Below are 20,029 nucleotides of genomic sequence, written 5' to 3'. Positions count from 1 at the left end.
ACCATAGACCAGGGCTCACACAGATGGAGCTGGGCTTGCAGGCCACAGAGCTTCCTGAGGCCAAGCCGCCTGCCCTCCAGTGGGAAACTCACCTTGTGATGAGCTGGGCACTGTTGGCACAGGACGGTTTGCCTGGGTCTCCCCCAGACTGAATGTATCAGGTCTTAGACCCTGAATTCAATCGAGTAGTGAAGCCCTTATATAAATAGTTCTTCGGCCCGCAGAGAGACACACAAACACGCAGCAAAAAGGTTCCAGGCACATGGAGGTCCTTGGTGAACTGACACATCCAAGGCCACCAAGCGTGTAGCCTGAGCTCTGCCAGCCTGGGGGTGGCCGGGATCCTCCTGAAGAGATGTGACCAGAGGACTCCGGCTGCTGCTGTTGTTTGCGGTGGTGCAAAGGCACCTCTGTAAAGGCATTTTGGAAGGAAATTTCAACAAATCATTAGATATTCGAGGAACTATAATGATACAAAGGATAGAAAGAAAATCTCAAAGGTATTCAGGGAAGGTATAACGACATGAAAAGTTCACGGGAAATATTAAGTTGGCAATTCAAGACAAAAGTAGAAGACATGACGCAAAAACCTGTGATCGTCAGCTCAGTCCACTCAAGGACCAGTTGCTGCAGGTGTTTCATGGAGGCCACATCACCCCCAAGATGAGCTGATCAGAGGAGATTTTACACTTAGGCTCCTCACCCGCCATTTCTTATAATTGAGGGGGTTGTGTTGTGTTGTGTCCCCAGATTTCTGATTCTCCAGTGGATTTTTGAGTCTCCTCCCTGGAGATGGATCAGAGTGGCCTAGATGAAAAGCCTTCTGTCTCCTCAGAGACATTGTGTAGACAGAAGACAAAATGGGTGAACCCGAGGGAGGACACAGGCTCTAGAGTAGAAAGACCGATTTTGTCCCTGTGTGGGATCGTGTGGCATTAGAATTGTCACTGACATTCCCTCAGCTGCAGTGTGAGCCAGGGTTACACCCATCCCGGGGTTGTTTTCGGATGCTGAAACCAGGTAAGATACATGAAAGAGCTTAGTAAACCGTGACAGGCGGGGTGTCGCTTATTACGGGGGCTGTGGCACATTCCTCAGGTAGCAGGGTCACCGCCTCCTAATTTCAGGAAAGGTCAATCAGCAGCAGGACTGGCCATGCGTGGCAGCTCCAGGGCACAGGGTGCTGGACCAGCCTCTGCCCCAGACAGCTGGCACGTGCTCACTGGTGGTCTCTCCCCTGGAAACTCGAGAGGACCCGGTCAGGGATGTCCCCTCCCAGAGGCTTGTCTAGAATGCTCTTCACGTCAGCATCCTCTGCTTTTGTAGAGGCCTTTTCAGGAAGGACGCATCAGCAGAATGAAACACCTCTGCCCTCAGTACACCCATCACACACAAAGAAAGTCATTTCTCTTCTGCACGTCTAGTCAGTGCTGGATGGAAAGCAGAGGAAGAGACCATACCTTTTTGCAAAATAAACGGAATGAAATCCTAGGCTGTGTTATTGGAGAAAACTTTAGAAAATGAGCTTGTAAGTCATTGCAGTTTTTGAATGCCTGTCGTAGAAGTATTCCTTCCAAATTGGCCTCGTTAGTGTGGCGTTGGTTCAGTTCGGGGTGCTTCTCATTTGGAGTGGCTGAGTGAGGTACAGTGGACCCCAGAGCACACCGTGTTTGTAGCAGAATAATGTTAAGACAGGGCCCTGGCCTCCTGCGTCCCTTATTTCCTTTGCCCTTTGGTTGGTTGTACTTTGCTGAAAATGTCATAAAGGGAATGGAAAGTTACTTAGTAACAACTCTTTTATATCCTTGATCTTATCAGCTCCTTCAGGAGAAGGGCTTGGCTAATAAGTAATAAGGTGATACACGCGCATTTGGCCCAGTGATGAATTCCAGGCCTGCGAATGCGACTGAGGAAACACCACTAGCCCTCGAAAATGTCCATCGTTACTGCCATCAAGACCCGAGTCCCTCAGAACTTGTGTTTACAGTATTTTTTTAGAGACAGGTGGCCATGGGTCGTATTGCCCAGAGAAATGATTCTAAAATGCTTGGGTTGTAGGAGTCACAAAAGAGAGTTTGAAGTACTCCTTGGAAATGTCTTCCACTGAGCACTCAGTCCGTGGCCGTCCTCTCTTGCCTGTGATCCCAGGGTAGCGATGGCCTCGATCACAGCTTTAGTACGTTGTCCGCTGCTCTTGGGCTTAGGGGGTGGCTTGGTTCGGTGGTTTTGTTTATGCGCTTGGTGTCTTAGCTTCATGCTTATCCTGCCCGCTTTGGGGGCTTTGTCCTCACTGCCTCTCTCTTTTCACTCCCTCCCCTGACAAACCCCAGATCCGAGATGAGTGGGGGAACCAGATCTGGATCTGCCCGGGATGCAACAAGCCGGATGATGGGAGCCCCATGATCGGCTGTGACGGCTGTGACGACTGGTACCACTGGTGAGTCCCCCGGGGCCCCAGCAGGGAGTGACTCCGGTCCAGTCTGGGCTTTCTCCCAGCTCAGCTCCCTCCTGAGAACAGTGTCCCGAGCAAAGTCACTGAGCCAAGAGAATGTCATTCATATTCAATCACCAGCCTTTGGACTATTGATACTCAGCCTATATTCCAAATGTTTTGCTCAGCTTATGTGTCCTTTTTATTTAAAAAAGAGGAGATATAGGGGGTTCCCGGTCCTTCCTTCCCAGGCATCTTTGTAACAGCTGGATGCTTCATGGGAGCACCGGGGGAACCCCTGTACGCCTGCCCCCTACTGCAGAAGTGACGAGACAGCGTGTCTGGTTTCTGTGCCTCTTTAGCCCTCCCCCAAACTGAAGAAACACCCTCAAAAGTCATGCAGGCTTCCCGATTTATCCTTAAAACATCAGATAATGGAGCTCCCTGCTGGCTCAGCAGGCTGAGGATCCCGCACTGTCACTGCTGTGGCTCAGGTTCGATCCCTGACCTCTGGGAGCTTCCGCACAGCTCAGGCGCAGCCAAAAAGTCTATATACCAGACGGAAGAGGGTAGGGATCCCTTTCGGCTGGATGACGCCTCTGCAATAAAGACAACCCCGGGGCTCACAAGAGTGAGACTGTTTCTGGCTGAAAGGGTGGATGAGCTCCTCGGGTGCTCCCCGGGGGCTGGGGAAGGGGCCCAGGGCAGAGCAGCACCATCCCAGCCCTTGGGCCTGGATTTCTGGTGAAGGTGCTGCAGCCTTAAAAAGTCATTATATATCAGGAGTTCCCTCTGTGGCTTAATAGTGATGAACCAAACTAGTATCCATGAGGATACGGGTTCCATCCCAGGCCTCGCTCCGTGGGTTAAGGATCCAGCGTTGCGGTGAGCTGTGGTGTAGGTCGCAGGGAGGGCTTGGATCCCACGTGGCTGTGGCTGTGGCTATGGGGTCGGCCGGCCGCTGCAGCTGCAACTTGCCCCCTAGCCTGGGACCCTCTATGTGACACGGGTGCAGCCCTAAAAAGATTGAAAAACAAGCCCCAGGGAAAGAGTAGGTGTAGAAAGCACGCCTGTTTGTCTCAAGCCCTGCTCCCGCCGCCCGCAGGCCCTGCGTCGGGATCACGGCCGCGCCCCCGGAAGAGATGCAGTGGTTCTGCCCCAAGTGCCCCAACAAGAAGAAGGAGAAGAAGCACAAAAAGCGGAAGCACCGGGCCCACTGAGCCCGGCCCTGCGCCCACGCCCGCCCGCCCGCGGCCCGCCTGTCGCCTCCCGCCGCGTCCCCGAGGACGGAACGCCACCCTCCCCGCCGGCCGCTCCTGCACTGGGCGGCCCGTGGCCACGCGCTGGGGACCCGAGGGACACCCCCGCGGAGGCGGGAGGCCACGGCCGCCGGCCCCCGTTACCAGTGACAAGTATTACGAGCGAAGAGCCCGCGCGCCCCCCGAGCCCCCGCCTCCCCCAGGGCCTTGGCCGCGAAGAGGCCGCGCGCCCCGGGCGGTGGCCGCGGTGCGTGTGTGCCCCGCAGCCCGCCCTCCGCAGGCACATCCCCCAGACCAGAAAAGACGGCTCCATCCAGGTGGAGTGTCCGCAATATTTTTGTGATGAAAATATATGAAGCTCCCCCTCCCGCCCTGTTTTTAGTACTAACATATAAAATGTGCAGGCTTTTTGTGAAATACCTTCTATTTTTTAAGAAAAAGGTTTCTATCATGTCCTGTTCACTTCTGTGCCTCTTCGTTTCGTTGACTCTCGCGTATTCTCTGTCTCCGTTGCCTCCTGACTTTGGCCCTTCTCTAAACTGCTGGCGTTCTTCTCACGGCTTCTGCATGTCATCACCTTGTACAAAATGCTTCAGACCAGAGGCTCTCCCCGAATGTAAATAATAAATATTTATGAAGTAGTTATTTTTAAAAATTTTTATCGTCTTTAATTCTGGCTTTCTCTGAAATCCACTGTGATTTCAGCCACGTCTGTCATTTCTGCTGTACAGAAGCAAAGAAGGCGAGAACAAAACAGCCCCAGGTCGTTCAGAGTTACCTGCCTTGACCTGAAGCCACGGCAGTGCCCAGAACCCTGAGGGAAAGGACCCTAGCAGTTGGAAGAAGAACAAGGCAGTTTAAATCTGTGGTTTATGATTTGAGATTGTTTTGTCATCTCTTTTGTGTCTGTACATTTCTTTGACTTACTTTCGTTTCAAAGGACATGTAGATTCCCTGAAAGTAAAAGAAAAAAAAAAAAGAAAGAAAGAAAAAACATATACTGGAGCATTTTGTGTTTATATTGTTTTATTTCTGCACATCTGTTCATTGATATTGTGGTTGAAGGCTGAAATGAAGTATATTATGAAATTTTTTTTAAAAGAAAACTCATCAAATTCAGGGTATCACAAAACTTTATTATATTGCTAGACTGCCCACTATTTATTATATGTTATAGATCTGAGAGAGAAACCAAATGTTTTATTTTTAATGTAAAACATCAAATTTAATTTTATTAGCATATTTTAGCAACTTTGGAATAAATATGGACTTTTACTTGATTTTGAAGTAATCCCGATTGGGGCCAGTGTAATGGATATCGTGAATGCTAGAATATGGGCTTTGAACCTAATACAAATATATTAATAGAAATTGTGATTTTTTTAAATGCCACGTCAATTGATATTAGTGTATGAATTAATCATATTTTAAAACATATTATGTGGTTAGAGAAATGAGCTTTTCTGCCATGAATGTTAAATTGCGACTCGGTGGAAATGGAGTCACCCTTTCAAGAGTGCAGTATCTCATTGCCCTCCTGTTTCCAGAAGCCACGATTTTTCAATCCCTACAAAGAAACAAAGCCTCTATGTTGAGATCTGTGTTTTTGGTTCTATTAATTTGAGATCATCCTAAATACTTTATACAATATTTTCACATATGCACAAATCTACCCATTAGTGCTTTTTGGAGAGGGCTGGGGGTGGGGAAGTGCAAAATAAAGATTATTGGCTATTTCATAGTTTGCTTTTCCATTTTCTTTATTTAGGATTTAGTTCTTGAGGCATGGTCAGTGGATCTGACGTTGCCACGTCTAAGTGAGCTGGTCATGCTACTGAAAGAAGAACGGAGGTGCCTGTATGAGACTTTCCCCCAGCCCCACTGTCTGGGAGACTTCAGCCCACACGACACTGAAGGAATTTCAATCAGTGTGTTGTCCCTTGCTATTTCATGGTTGCTTTCCTAAATCCAGTTCATGATTTTATAAATGGCCTTTGCAATAATAAAACCAAAGAATCATTTTCAGGGGCTGGATAGCTCGAGGGATTAGTAATGGGATAGGGAGCCTTTCACCCCAGGGCAGCGAGTTGCAGCCAGTCCAGGTCACCAGAGACCCGAACTGGTGACCATCTCTGACTGTTCGGTGGCCTGTATGAAATGCCTGGTGGGCTCGGGGTCCACCGGACGGCTGTCGGTGTGCCAGGTGTCTGTACAGCTGCCAAAGGAAGTGTGAACTGGGAAGTAAAACACGGTGCTGCCAAGCAAAGTTAGAAAGGTGGGCAGAGTCGTCTCATAAAGGGACACTGAAGCAAAGAGAAATTACAGATGCCTCTCGGAGAGATGGAAATTCATTCACGTTCCCTAACGAAGGCGAACAGAACAGGGCAGGGAAGAGCCTGGGCTGGACGAGGGGCGGGGGTGCACTGGGCAACCTGTGGTTTAATCGGGAGAAAAACCCGATGGGACCCACACGGCAAGGAGAGGAGGGTTAGGCTTGAGGGAGAAAGGATGCGGCAGCAGGAGGGGAGGCACTGCCAGGGCTGAGGGCCTTCCACGCAGAGGCACGAGTGCTTCCTGGAGTTCCCATGCGGCTCAGCAGCAGTGGAAGCGGCCGGCATCCATGAGGACGAGGTTCGGTCCCTGGCCCTGCCCAGTGGGTTAAGGATCCGGCGTTGCCATGAGCCATGGGTGGTGTGGGTCACAGATGCGGCTCACATCCCATGTTGCTGTGGCTGTGGTGTAGGCCGGCGGCTGCAGCTTCAATTCGACCCCTAGCCTGGGAACTAGCATATGCCACGGGCTTGGCCCTAAAAAGAAACACACACACACACACACACACACACGTGAGGTATTTCCCTTGGGAGCGTGAGGAGTCGCCCAGGTGTCAAGGAACTTGGAGACCTTTTCGTCTCAATGCCAGCGCCGTCATCTGACCCAGGCACCTATGCTTCATGAGGAGGAGAAGTCTGGAAACACATGGGCCTGGCTAGCGATGGAACTGGAGGAGGGGGTGTTTGAGAGAGAGAGAGAGACAGCCCCCCTGCCAGGAAACAGACGCCCCCCTGATGCGATAACCTGCCTGCGGAGCCCTGGGTCGCTGGCCAGGCGGGATTTCCAGGCCTGGCGCCGGTCCTCTGCGGCAGGTGTCTGCGGTCGAGCCCGGGGAGGGGCTCTGAGCTGGGCTGCTCTGTGGCTCCACCTGTCCTGCAGAAAATCAGAGGGCATCAGGGCGTCCTGGCGCTGTTGGGCTTTCTGCAAAGATAAAACATCGCGCCTTACTCGCTGTGTCACCTAAACCGCCTTTGTTCCCCTCTCAATGGGACGATTCAACCAAGACCAGGTAACCAAATTCAAGGAGAAAATGAACACTGAGATATGGAAACCCGGCCCGCCAAGCAGGCTAATGAATGAAGTTCACTAAAGGCACACGAGCTACGTTTTCAGGACAGTTTTCCGGCCAGTCTCCAGGCCACGGCAGGTTCCTTTCGAAGTTGGAGTCTAGACGGGACAGTCACCCCAACTGAAGAATGAAACAGATGATGTTCCGAATAACGTCTTTCCACGATAGTATCAGTCACTCTGGCGAACCCACGTCTTAGAGAACCCCTCACTGGTTGGGGCCCCAAAAGTCTTAACTCTGGATCCCTGCATGCAGACCAGTAGGTGACACTGGAAATTGGATATTTAGGTGGACGGTCCAACAGCTGCTTCTTCCCATCACGGAAACGTAGCATTTCATTTCTGTGCGAGTCATTAAAACACCTGCTGGTTACCTCTTTCATCCTGGGCCCCGCGGCTTTGAGTCTGGTTTCTTGAAAGGACAGTTTTAAGCACTTTCACTTGCTCGATGCTCGATGCCCGCTGCCCGGGCACGCTTCCTGGCAATGGCAAAAACATGTCAGCCCCAAGTTCAGTTTCCTTGGGTCTGGCCTGCCCCGCTTTGCACTTGTCCCTTGCATGGTCTCTGTGAGTCTACAAGCATTTCATCAAACCCTAAGCACCTTCGGTACTTGTTCTTAGTCCATTTTTCTCTGCATGACCTTTCTATCACCTTAGGTGGCTGGGGTTCTTAATGTGTATTTGGCTTTACACTTGGAAATGTTTCCATTTACAACCAAGTATGTAAAAGCTTAGCCAGCGGTTCCATGAACTAGCCTGGGAACTAATGGAACTGACGCCATATGAAAAAAATGCATGTACACGTAGCCACGTGGGGTCCCCAGGGTGTAGCTGTGCTGGGCTCTCTGAACAGAACCATGTTTTGGGTCCCCTGCCCTAAGCGGTCCTTTCCAACTACAGACCTGGAACCCGGTCAGTATGTTTGTCTCCCTTTTTGAAGTTTCGCGGGGAATTTTTTGGCTTGGTCTTGTTTCTAGAGTGGGGCTGCCTTAAGCAAAACAACACAGACCCGAAGGTTGTCATTTTTACTGCCCTTAATGAGTTACCTACTGCCAAGGCACATGGTTTGAAGAAAATGTTTGTGCTGCCTCTAAGGACGCATTTAAATCCGTACCGAAAGTGGTCATCAGAGGAGCCCGAATCATCCGAAAGGATCAGGTGAGCTTCCGCCTATTCCTTTTCTTATACTGTTTGGAATGTTGACTAAGCTTTTGTTTTTGTTTTTGTTTTTTTTTTTGGCTAGCGTTTAGAGAGTGAATTCTCTAGAAGAAGATTTCTAGATGACCAGTTTTTCATCTTCCCTTCATTCTGTTAATTCCTTTTTTTTTTTTTTTTTTTTGGTCTTTTTGTCCTTTAGGGCCGCATCCGATGCATACGGAGTCTTCCAGGCTAGGGGTCTCATCAGAGCTGTTGCCGCCGGCCTACACCACAGCCACAGCAATGCCAGATCTGAGCCGCGTCTGCGACTACACCACAGCTCACGGCAACGCTGGATCCTTAACCCACTGAACGAGGCCACGGATCAAACCCACATCCTCATGGATGCTAGTGAGGTTCGCTAACGGCTGAGCCACGACAGGAACTCCTTTTTTTTTTTTTTTTTTTTTTCCTTTTTTAGGACTGCACGGCATATGGAAGTTCCCAGACTAGGAGTCGAATCAGAGTTGCAGCTTCCGGCCTACACCACAGCCACAGCAACACCAGTTTGGAGCTGCAGCTGTGAGGACCTACACTGCAGCTTGTGACAATGTCCCCCTTGGCTTTTTTTTTTTTTTTTATGTTGAAGGCTCCAGTGAGGCATGCTGCAACCATCAGCCTTCTAGAAGCTCAACTGACCTCTCAAATGTCATTTTCCACGCAGTCCCCGCATGGAAATAGGCCCCTGTGTCAGGCTGGTTTGCTTTCCGGTTTTGTTGTGTTTGGGGGAGAGCACAGCACAGAGCTGTAAACATCTGAATTTGAAAATCTTTAGCTGGACCACTCAGTGGCCTTCGGTGTGGTCCAGGCCGGGTTCCTGCCTGACTCCTAAGGACCCCGCACCTAGAGAGCAAGCGCTTTGCCAGGAAGTATGTGCCAAGGCAAATACTGCTCTCAGTATCATAGAGGAAGCATCGGGGGCTTACCAGGTTTCTACCAATTTTTGGAAACTGAATTGGCCACACCCACGCCCCCATTAAAGAGCTCACGGGGTGTTCGGTGAGCTTCATGCATCACACTGTCAATTTTCTGCTTTATAGGTCTTCTTTTCAAGTAGTTAGCTCTTTAACCGGGTTTTAAGGAATCTAGACAGCATGAGAGTAACCCAAAGCATTTTTTCTTTTGCTTCTTTTAGAATCTGGGTTTGAATCCTGGCTCTGTGGTTCAACTGCTGAATGAACTTGAAGAAAGCATTTCATTTCTCTAAATGCTTCCTTCTTTGTAAAAGAGCAAGAATGTCTTCTTTGGGTAACTGTGGGAATTGAATGAGCGCGTGCGTAAAGCATGTAAAACATGATAAGCGGACAACAGATGATGGTAGCTCTAAGACCTAGTGTGTCTACTGTGGGGTGTTTTTTGTTTCTTTTAGTTTAATCTGTTAATAGGTAAATATCTTGCTCTTCCCGTACCTTTCCAGTGCTCTGTAAATTCTGGATTTTCTATGAGACTCAATAGAAAGAGGAAGGGTGGGGGACGGAAACATTGGAAGTTTGGGATTAAGAGATACACACTACTGTATCTAAAATAGAAGAACAGCAGCACAGGGAACTGTATTCAGTATCTTGAAATAAACTATAATGGAATAGAATTGAAAGAATGTATATTCACATGTACTTATAAGTGAATCACTTTGCTGTCCACCTGAAACCCAATATTGGAAATCAAATATACTTCAATTTTCACAAAGTTAAAAAATTTTTGGAGGTCTCTTGTGGTGCAGTGGGTTAAAGACCCAGTGTTGTCACTGCAGTGGCTTGGGGGGCTGCTGTGGCACGGGTGCAATCCTTGGCCTGGGAACTTCTATACACTGCAGGAACCACCAAAAACTTTTCCTTTTTTTTAAAAGAGAGCACTTGGAGTTCCCGTTGTGGCTCAGCGGCTTACGAAGCCGACTTTTATCCGTGAGGACATGGGTTTGATCTCTGGCCTCGCTCAGTGGGTTAAGGATCTGGCATTGCTGTGAGCTGCGGTGTAGGTCCCAGACGCAGCTCATATCCCTCATTGCCGTGGCTGTGGCACAGACTTGGCAGCTACAGCTCCAATTCGACCCCTAGCCTGGGAACTTCCTAAGCTGCAGGTTCAGCCCTAAAAAGCAAAATTTTTAAAAATAATAGTAAAAATAAAAATAAATAAAAAGAGTGATCTCATATTACAATTCAGGCTTGAAAGTTGGAAGAGACATTAGTCTGGCAGTTTTATTATCAGACGATTGGATGATTGGCTGTGGAAAATCACCAGGAGCGAGGGGCCTCCTCCCTGGTGCCCCTTTGCTCCAGGGCGGGCCGTCCAGCTCCTAACCTCTCTGCAGGGCACAGATGTGGAGGGGCAGAAGCGAGGCCAACTCAGCCCCAGGAGCCTCCCTCCGCAGGCCGGGTAACCAGTGTTAATAGACAGCAAGTCAAAAGGAAATGGATTCGGCATCTGCAACTCCTAATTCTCATGCTAAACACTCTCAGAGACCCGAAGGCAGCAGTCCTTCGAGGAGGACCAGGCCTTGGTAGGCTCCCCCCACATTCACAGGCCCGTGGTTCCCCAACCATTCTGGTTTTTTAAGCTAATTTTGTGTTTATTACATGATGGTTGATTTGCAGTGTTGTGCCCGTTTCCGCTCCACAGCATAGTGACCCAGTCCTACGCACAGACAGACGCCTTCTTTTTCTCATCCCATCTTCCATCCTGTTCTTTCCCGAGAAACTGGGTACCGTGCCTGTCCATTCCTGAACAGCCTCCAGCCTTAGGGCAGTAAGTGGATCCGACAAGGTAAGGACACCCAACACCCAGCTAGAACAGGGAGGAGGCATTTCTCAAAGCCTTCCCGCTGCAGCCTGGCCGTGGGCACGAGCCGATGTGTAGAGCACCCCCTAGTGGAGGAGCTCCGGGTGCACCGCTTCTCTGGGCGCCTGAGCGTCCCTTCAACACGCAGACACGGGTCTTCTTGAGTCACTGCATCCATTGCCGGGCTCAAGCCGTGATGATGGAAATGCTGTCACTTCTGTTCTGCCCAGTGCAGGAGCCGGGGCGACACCGGCTGTGCAGCCCAGGAGCCATGGCGATTGCAACCAAGAAGCTGAATGTTCAACTTAATTTTCTTTCTTTTTAGGGCCGCACCTGCAGCATATGGAGATTGCCCGGCTGGGGGTCGAATCAGATCTGCCGACCTACACCACGGCCACAGCAACGCCAGATCTGAGCCGTGTCTGCAATCTATGCTGCAGCTGGTGGCAATGCCAGATCCTTAACCCACTGATCGAGGCCAGGGATCGAACCCACATCCTTACAGACACTGTGAGGATTCTTAACCTGCTGAGACACAACAGGAATGCCTCATTTAATTTTTTTTTTTTTTTTTTTTTGCCATTTCTTGGGCCGCTCCCGCAGCATATGGAGGTTCCCAGGCTAGGGGTCGAATCGGAGCTGTAGCCACCAGCCTACACCAGAGCCACAGCAACGCGGGATCCGAGCCGCGTCTGCAGCCTACACCACAGCTCACGGCAACGCCGGATCGTTAACCCACTGAGCAAGGCCAGGGATCGAACCCACAACCTCATGGTTCCTAGTCGGATTCGTTAACCACTGCGCCACCACGGGAACTCCTTTTTTTTTTTTTCTTCATTTAATTTTTTTTAAACTTTAATTTTAACCAGCTGAAATGTAAAAGACCGCCGGTGGCTAGCGGCCAGCACACCGCCGTTCTAGAACAAGCATGGTCGTAGCTATTCTTGGCTACATCCTTATATGTCTGAGCTTCCACGTGACCAGGAAGCACTGAAACCCCAGCCGTGCATCCTGTGGGCCCAACACTTCCAAGGGCCTCAGCCCCTTCGCTTTGAAACAGAGAGGTCACGCGAGAAATAGAGGCGCCTCGGAGCGCTCGTCTTCTGTGTTTGAGAACTGGCACGTTATAAATTAGTTCTGTTTCAGGGGCAGTGACACCTCACAGTCTCTCCAACGCCTGTGATGATGTCGGGTGAAGGGATATGGGTGTTGGTTGTGTGAAAGGAACCCAATCAGAGAGGACTTGCCCTTAATGTCATTTTTGTTTTGTTTCATTTATTTTATTTTTTTACTGCGCCCAAGGTATGCAGAAATTCCCGGGCCAGGACTCAAACCTGAGCCACCACAGTGACAAAGCCAGGTCCTTAACCCCTAGGCCACCAGGGAACTCCCCACCCTCAATGTCTTTAAAGTGTGGATTTCATTTAAAAATAACATAAAGGATGAGGAATTCCTGTCACGGCGAACCTGACGAGGATCCATGAGGATGCAGTTTTGATTCCTGGCCCTGCTCAGGGGGTTAAGGATCTGGTGTTGCCATGAACTGCGGTGTAGGTTGCAGCTACTTCTCAGCTCCTGCGTGGCTGTGGCTGTGGTGTAGGCTGGCAGCTGTAGCTCCGATTTGACCCCTAGCCTAGGAACTTCCATATGCCTCGGGTGTGGGTGGCTGAGAGCTGCTGGGGGGGCACAGTCGCTAACATTTCCTGCGGGTCTTTAAAGAGGCATTTCTATTGCTTTGCTGTCAATAGAGGGAGGAAGCCACGAGAATGGAAAGGATTTTCAACTTACTAAAATTCTTCACGAAGTCCGCATTTTATGTATCCAGGAGTCAACCCCTGTGTACAAAATATCAGTTGGTGGTTTATATAGGATTTTAGGGCGTGTTTTCTACTGCACTGATTCAACCGTTAATATGAGCATGCGCTGTTCCTTATTCATAGAAACACCCTGCATCCTGGGACCTGGGAACTGCCCCCATGCAGTTTCTAGCATCTCGGAGGGAATATAAGCCCTTTCAACACCTCCTTCCTTTCTTGGATAGCTAGTTATTGGTTCCCATGTTTTTATGGACAAATCATTGTCACTGAACTTCGTTTCAAGTCACTCAAAACAGCAGAGAAGCCTGGCGTATTGATTGCAAAAATACCAAACCCTACTGGAGAGGGCTTCAAATTACCAGACCGCCCAAACCAAGCTAGCCCACGTCTCAGTGTGTAGTCACAGACAATACGGGAATTTAATGCAGCAGAAATCCTGGCCGAATTCACGAGATGGTATTTCTGCCATAAGAGGCTGCTCGCTTCCTCTCCCAAGAAATTGGTCCATGTTGACATCTGACAGCAGCCCACCCAGTCTCGAGAAGTTTGAAGACACAGATGCACCTGAAGGATGTTTATATAAAAATTCGTGGTGTAATCGGGGCCTCCTGCTCACACTTCATCCATATACATCCGTGTATCATTTTGGCAGTTAGGCAGCTTCCGGACACAAATGTCGCATCACGTGGCTATCATGTTTTATATGCACCATGCACTTGGAAACAAGAATTTGGCTTCACCGAGCTGTTCATCATGTTTCATTGGTGCTCAGAGATCAGAAGGAAAAAACAGAAGGTTTGGGGCAACTGTAATGAAAGGCCCAGGTGAGCTGTTTCTCCCCCAGTCGCTGCTCAGGTGTGTCATCAGCCAATGTCACCAAGACCAAGACACCTCAACCCAGCCATCCCATGGCCTTGGCTGACATATGGTCTGATTTTTTTTTTTTTTTCCTTTCTTTCACAAGAAAAGCTGATCTTTCACATTAAGTGGAGTCACGGCAGAAATTGGACAAACCTTATGCACAAAGCTCAAGGGGAGACAGTGCCCTTAGGTAAAGAAGCAGCACAAGGTTTAAAACGTGTGCTAGAGTTTCGGTAACTGGATTGTTTAGACTCAAGTGAGGGCACCCATGCTTTGAGCCAAGAAAAAAAAAAAATGAAAGAAAGAAAAGTAAGAGACATTAATCAGGTTGTACCTAAGCCAACCTGCTAATCACGAATACAGAATATGATGCTCAGATATTAGGGCGCTATAGAAATGCCTCTGCAGACTGGACTTGAAAGTGAACATTCCCAATGCCCCCCACGCCCCCTCCCCGGCTCCCCCCTAATCTGATGGAGCCACCCAAAGGCTTGACACCAGGGTAAAGGGAGCTGGCTGCCTCCGAGTCTAGCGCCAGGCTTTTAAATGGACTTCTATCAGACACCGGCTGAAATATCTCCTGGGATCGCAGCGGCATTCAGTTGCCGCCTGGCCCCGATCCGCAAACCCCAGGGTAATGGAAAGCACCACGTGACCCCCCGGGGCCAACCCCGTCTCTGTTTTCAAGGTCTTTCCTGAAAGTTGGCCACGTAGATAACCTGGTTTCCACGCTATTTATTGCCCAGGAAGGAGGAAGGGTTGAGCCCCAGCCCTCGGGATGTGAACAGGTGGTTCCAGGGAGTCTAGGGGATCAAATCTGATGCTCTCAGGACTGAGCTCCCCATAGAGTGAATCCACCCGCAGCTTTCTCTTGGAATCCCAAAGGGAGCCAAATTACAATAGGTCTTTCTTACTTGTGACACCTGTCGGGAGAGGGGGCGCGTTCCCTGGTTTACCCTGTGGCTTTGGGGAATAGTAGTCTTTCTTTCTTTCTTTTCTTTTTTTTTTTTTTCTTTTTTTCTTTTTTGTCTTTTTAGGGCTGCACCCGAGATACATGGAGGTTCCCAGGCTAGGGGTTGAATCAGAGCTGCAGCCACTGGCCTACACCACAGCCACAGCCACACCAGATCTGAGCCGCATCTGCAACCTACACCACAGTCACGGCAACACCGGATCCTTAACCCACTGAGTGAGGCCAGGGATGGAACCTGCATCCTCATGGATGCTAGTCAGATTCATTTCTGCTGAGCCACAGTGGGAACTCCCAATAGTCATTTTTCTACATTAAGAAAGAATTCTTTTTGGAGTTCCTGTTGTGGCTCAACAGGTCAAAAACCTGACTAGTATCCACGAAGATGCAGGTTCGATCCCTGGTCTCACTCAGTGGGTTAAGGATCCAGTGTTGCCACAAGCTGTGCTGCAGATGCAGCTCGGATCTGGTGTGGCTGTGTCTGTGGCTGTGGGGTAGGCTGGCGGCTGCAGCTCCAATTCGATCCCTAGCCTGGGAACTTCCGTATGCTGTGGGTGTGGACATTCAAAAAAAGAAGGAAGAATTCATTTTAATAGTCTCTTTTATGAACGGAAACTTCATTTCACCTGAGATCTCCATTTACCGGTGGCAAATCGGGTTCACTGCAGAGATTCAGTATCTCCTCTTCCATCAAAACTGATTAGTCTGCAGGTTAGGGAAGATGACACAGGGTCCGGTCAACCCCCTCCCTCCTCCGTCGTTTTTTAGCAAAGATAAAATTCAAATGATGTGTTCGGTAAGAGCGACTGCCTTCGTTGAAGAGATCGCGTTAAAGGTAACAGCAGAAGGGTAGTTTTTTCCCCAGCAGCCCACAGGCCTGGTGTCTTTTTGGAAATGGATTTATGAAAGAGTTAGTTAACTTTGACGAATTTTGAGGCTTTCGTTTGGGGTGCGTTCTGGACACAGCAGGACCTATTTAGGAAAAGGAACAGTGTACCTCAAGGCAAGACATCACCCAAACCAAGTGGAAGTTCCCACAGCAGGGATCAAATCCGCACCACAGCAGTGACCACACTGGACCCTTAACCCACTGAGCCACCAGGAAGCCCGTGACATCTCTTAAGACAGGGAAAAACTTAACCGCCTCAGCTTAGAAAAATAATCTTGATTCAGCCACCACTTTTGAATAAGACTGCAACTTCCAGCATGTCAGCAGGTTGGTGATCTCTGTCCACCACTGTCCTCCTAAGAATTAAAAAGCACATTAAAAAAAAAAAAAATCCGTGTGTACATAGCTGCTCAAAAATCATTTGTGATGGAGTTCCTGTTGTGGCTCAGCAGGTAAACAACCCAACTAGGATTCGGGAGGATGTAGGTTCAATCCCTGGCCTCCCTCAGTGGGTTAAGGATCTCGTGTTGCTTCAAGCTGTGTAGGTCACAGATGTGGCCTGGATCTGGCGTGGCTGGGGCTGTGGAGTAGGCCAGCAGCCACAGCTCTGATTGACCCCTCGTCTGGGAACTTCCATAGGCCTGTGGACCTGAAAAGACAAAGAAAAAAAGAGTGGCAGGACATAGAGACATCCACACAAATTTTTTCCGTCTTTCTTTCTTTTGTTTTGTTTTGTTGTTGTTGTTGTTGTTGTTGTTTTTTAATGGAGCATCCCTAACCCACTGTGGGGGCCAGGGATCAAACCCGCATCCTCATGGATGCTAGTCGGGTTCTTAACCTCTGAGCCGCAGCGGGAACTCCTCAGCCACTCTTGAAGAGTGCTCTGTGAAATCCAGCTGCTCACACTTCCCGAGCTTCTGTGTGACTGGAACGCAGCACACCCCATAAAAGGGTCAACTTGGTTTTTAGGCTTGACAGATGCTTTAAAATTATTTGGAGGAGTTCCCGCCGTGGCTCAGTGGTTAACTAATCCGACTAGGAACCATGAGGTTTCGGGTTCGATCCCTGGCCTCGATCAAGGGTTAAGGATCTGGCGTTGCCGTGAGCTGTGGTGTAGGTTGCAAACATGGTTCAGATCCCGCATTGCTGTGGCCGCGGTGTAGGTTACAGACGTGGCTCGGATCCTGTGTTGCTGTGGCTGTGGGGTAGGCCGGTGGCTACAGCTCCGATTCGACCCCTAGTCTGGGAACCTCCATATGCCGCGGGAGTGGCCCAAAAAATGGCAAAAAGAAAAAAAAAATTATTTGGAGACCATCGGTCACCGACATATCAGGACATCCGGGTACTCACTCGGAAAATACTTCCCTCATTCAAAAGAGCTAAAAGTGTAGGCCCATTTGTGGCACTTTAAATAAAGTTCCCCGCGCAGGATTATTTATCATGGCTCGTGGTTGCCATCAGTCATGGAAAGTTAAAGACCTACGGGGTTTATCTATGGGCAGCTCAACAAACATATCTTGCTCTTCTGTTATCTTCTTGTTAACAAAGCCCTATCAGGATGTTCTCAACATCAGCATTTACTGCACAGGGGCCCTTTATCTGGGATGCTATATAGGGAGCCCATCAATTAGCGTGAGGGCTCTTAGATACCTGCCATATATTCATGAGGGCGTCGGCCCCCCACCCCGCGCTCGCCGGCACAGACACAGCCCGGCGTGGATCTCTAGGGGGTGTCTGCTTACCTCTGGGGCTTGGGTTGATGCCTGTCGCAGCTGCTAAACTGTCAGAGTGCCTTTGGTCCGGTCAGAGCTGTGACTCAAGGACCAGGGCTGCCATCCTCAACACACTCCCAGAAGCCCATGAGATAAAGGTCCTGCCCAGTGATACGGAGAAAACATACAGGGAAACAGGACGCTTCCTAAGCATTTTGGGAGAAGGAAGTTACTACCCACTCGCTTTATGCAGTTTGCAAGTATGGAAGCAAACGCTTTGGTTCTGGGTGTGTGGCTAATAGAAAAAGGGGAAGTGGTCACTGGAGTGGCATCTCAAATATCTGATGTCACTCATTCCGATCCTGCTGTCTCTCGGCTCACTGACCATCCCTGGTCCCCGGGGCCCACAGGATAAAGCTACTCAGCTTGGAGTTCCCACTGTGGCTCAGCAGGTTAAGAACTTGACTATGAGGATGTGGGCACGATCCCTGGCCTCACTCAGTGGGTTAAGGAACTGGCATTGCCATGAGCTGTGGTGTAGGCCACAGACACAGCCAGGATCTGGCATTGCTGGCTGTGGTGTAGGCCGGCTGCTACAGCTTGGATTTGACCCCTAGCCCCGGAACCTCCAAATGCCGAGGGTGTGGCCTTAAAAAGAAAAAAAGGGGGAAAAAAAGCAGGGTCAGCTGCCTCTGCACAGCCCACTTTCTGTGGTCTCTGCTGGGTCCCTGCAGCCCCCCAGCCAGGGTCCAAGCTCACCTCCCAACCCCGCCCCGGTCAGGGCTCTAGATGCCAGAACCTCGAAGGCCGGTTGGGAAGGCCTTGCAGGGAGGCAGCTGACCTGAGGCTGGCTTCTCTAGGTGGTTCTTCTGTGGAGGTTCGTGAGTGTGGGAAGGGGAGGTGCCAGGACCATCCCTCCGACAGCCTGGGAAGGGTCCCTCGAACCTTTCTCCCCAGGCCTCCCCTGCACTAACCGCCACTGCCCCTCAGGTGGGGGTGGCCTCACAAGGCCGGGGGGATCCCCACAGGCTCTTCTGTCCCCCCTCCCTCCCCTCCCTCCAGGGGCACTTTCAACCATGGGCAGGCAATGTCACCTCCATGGTAGAGCTGAATGTCCCTCGCTCTGGGGACAGAATGGAGTGGAGGCCACCTGTGCCAATGTCACCCCCTCCAGCCTTCCGTATCACCTGTGAGGTCACCAGAGGCCTTTGGGCAGCCCTGGGCTTGGGGCCAAAAGCCCTCGCAGCCCCTTGGAGCACCTGCCATCTCCTGATCTAGGACCTCCCCCCGCTGCCCCACTCGTGTCTGTGGCGTGGCGAGCCATCTCCCCAGCCTGGTCCTGGCCGCTTGGGGGGTGTTGGGGTGGGGGGGAGGGAGTTGGGACAGACAGGCCACAGCGGGGGTGGCCCCAGCTGTGGGGGAAGCAGCTGCGTTCCTGACGGGGGGGGGAACTGTGCAAGAGCAGGGTGCTGGGTTGCAGCACCCACTGGGACCTGGGTTTGGTGGGGGCCAGGTCTTTCAGGGTCAGATTCACAGAGACCTGTGCTAAACTGGAGACTCACGCCCCGAGCCTCAGTGGGTCCCCCCCCCATAAAAGACAGGGACTGGGAGGGGCAAAGGGAGGGAAAAGAAAAGGAGGAAGGAGGGGAGGGAGGGCGGGAGGGGCTGGGAGATGATGGGAAACGGAAGCCGTGCCCTCTTGGTCCTTGCCGCTGCCCTTTGGCTTTGGTGGCCTTGCAGGCTGGGAGTGGAAATCTCTCTGCTCTAACAGGGGCCAGCCTCCAGGTAGCGCTCCTGATGGGCTGCCCCGTCGGTCCAGGTCTTCCATTCTCCCCACGCCAGGCCCAGCCCCAGGCCGAGCAGCCAGAACCCTGGGGACGGCATCCATCGGTTTTCCAGCGCTCCCGACGGGCTGGCGGCCAGGCTGGAGCCTGCGCCCCCAGCTGGCCCTTTCCTGGCCAAACAGAACCGAAACCTAAGACCCGAGCGCTCCTGGCAGGTGGCTTCTCCGGAGCCAGCCAGGCTGAAGGGGCCTGGCGGGCTCAGATCCCCCGCAGAGGAGGAGGAAAGGTGTGCTGCCCGAGGCGGATTCGAGAGAGGGGCAGCACGGGGTGGGGTATAGGACGGTCTGAAGAGAAGGGGGCTCGGTCCCAGAGGTGGAGGTGGCACGGCCTGGGAAGCCAGTTCTGGAGACGCCTAGATGCTGCCACTGCCTCTTGTTACCCTCGAGGTCGCAGAGGTGGCGTCAGAGAAGACCTCACAGGGCAGATGGGGAAATGGGGGGACTTCTGGCCCCACGACGACGGTGGTGGGTCCTGAGGGTCCCTGAGGGCCCCCGTCCTCCAGAGCAGTTACTGCCAACACAGAGCGGGCCAAGGATCCCCCCCACCCCCCTCCTCAGTACATGTGCAAACTAGTTTCTATGTTGGGGGAAGAAAGAGAATAAAAGTTTAATAAACGTGTGCTGTGTCGTGAATGACTTTGTGACGACCTCTGTTGCAAATGGCCTATGCATGCGGAATAATGGTCTCCTTGCAGAGAGGGAAATAGCTTAGCGCTATCATCGTTGCCTCGGTAACCATCAGAGTCCCCATCTAGCAAGAGAGAAATGAGTTATGAAAAGGCTTGAGTGAAGAAGGGATTAACACATGATCCCAGGGACAGTATGTCAATCAAAATCAACTGAGAAATTACACTGCTCTATTTGAGAATTTCTCCG

General features: G+C 50.9%; 1 protein-coding gene across 1 annotated transcript in view; it reads left to right on the top strand.

Annotated features, from left to right (window-relative positions):
- TAF3 (TATA-box binding protein associated factor 3) overlaps window positions 1-5,431 on the top strand; it is a 154,217-nt gene extending 148,786 nt beyond the window's left edge. The window contains exons 6-7 of the mRNA XM_021064999.1: window positions 2,331-2,437; window positions 3,537-5,431. Coding sequence (XP_020920658.1) covers window positions 2,331-2,437; window positions 3,537-3,651 — 222 coding nt within the window. The 3' untranslated portion in view covers window positions 3,652-5,431. The remainder of the gene's footprint in view (window positions 1-2,330; window positions 2,438-3,536) is intronic.

This window comes from Sus scrofa, chromosome 10 (assembly GCF_000003025.6).
Source record: "Sus scrofa isolate TJ Tabasco breed Duroc chromosome 10, Sscrofa11.1, whole genome shotgun sequence".
NCBI classification, from domain to species: Eukaryota; Metazoa; Chordata; class Mammalia; order Artiodactyla; family Suidae; genus Sus; species Sus scrofa.
This window is presented reverse-complemented; position numbering and strand designations above follow the sequence as displayed.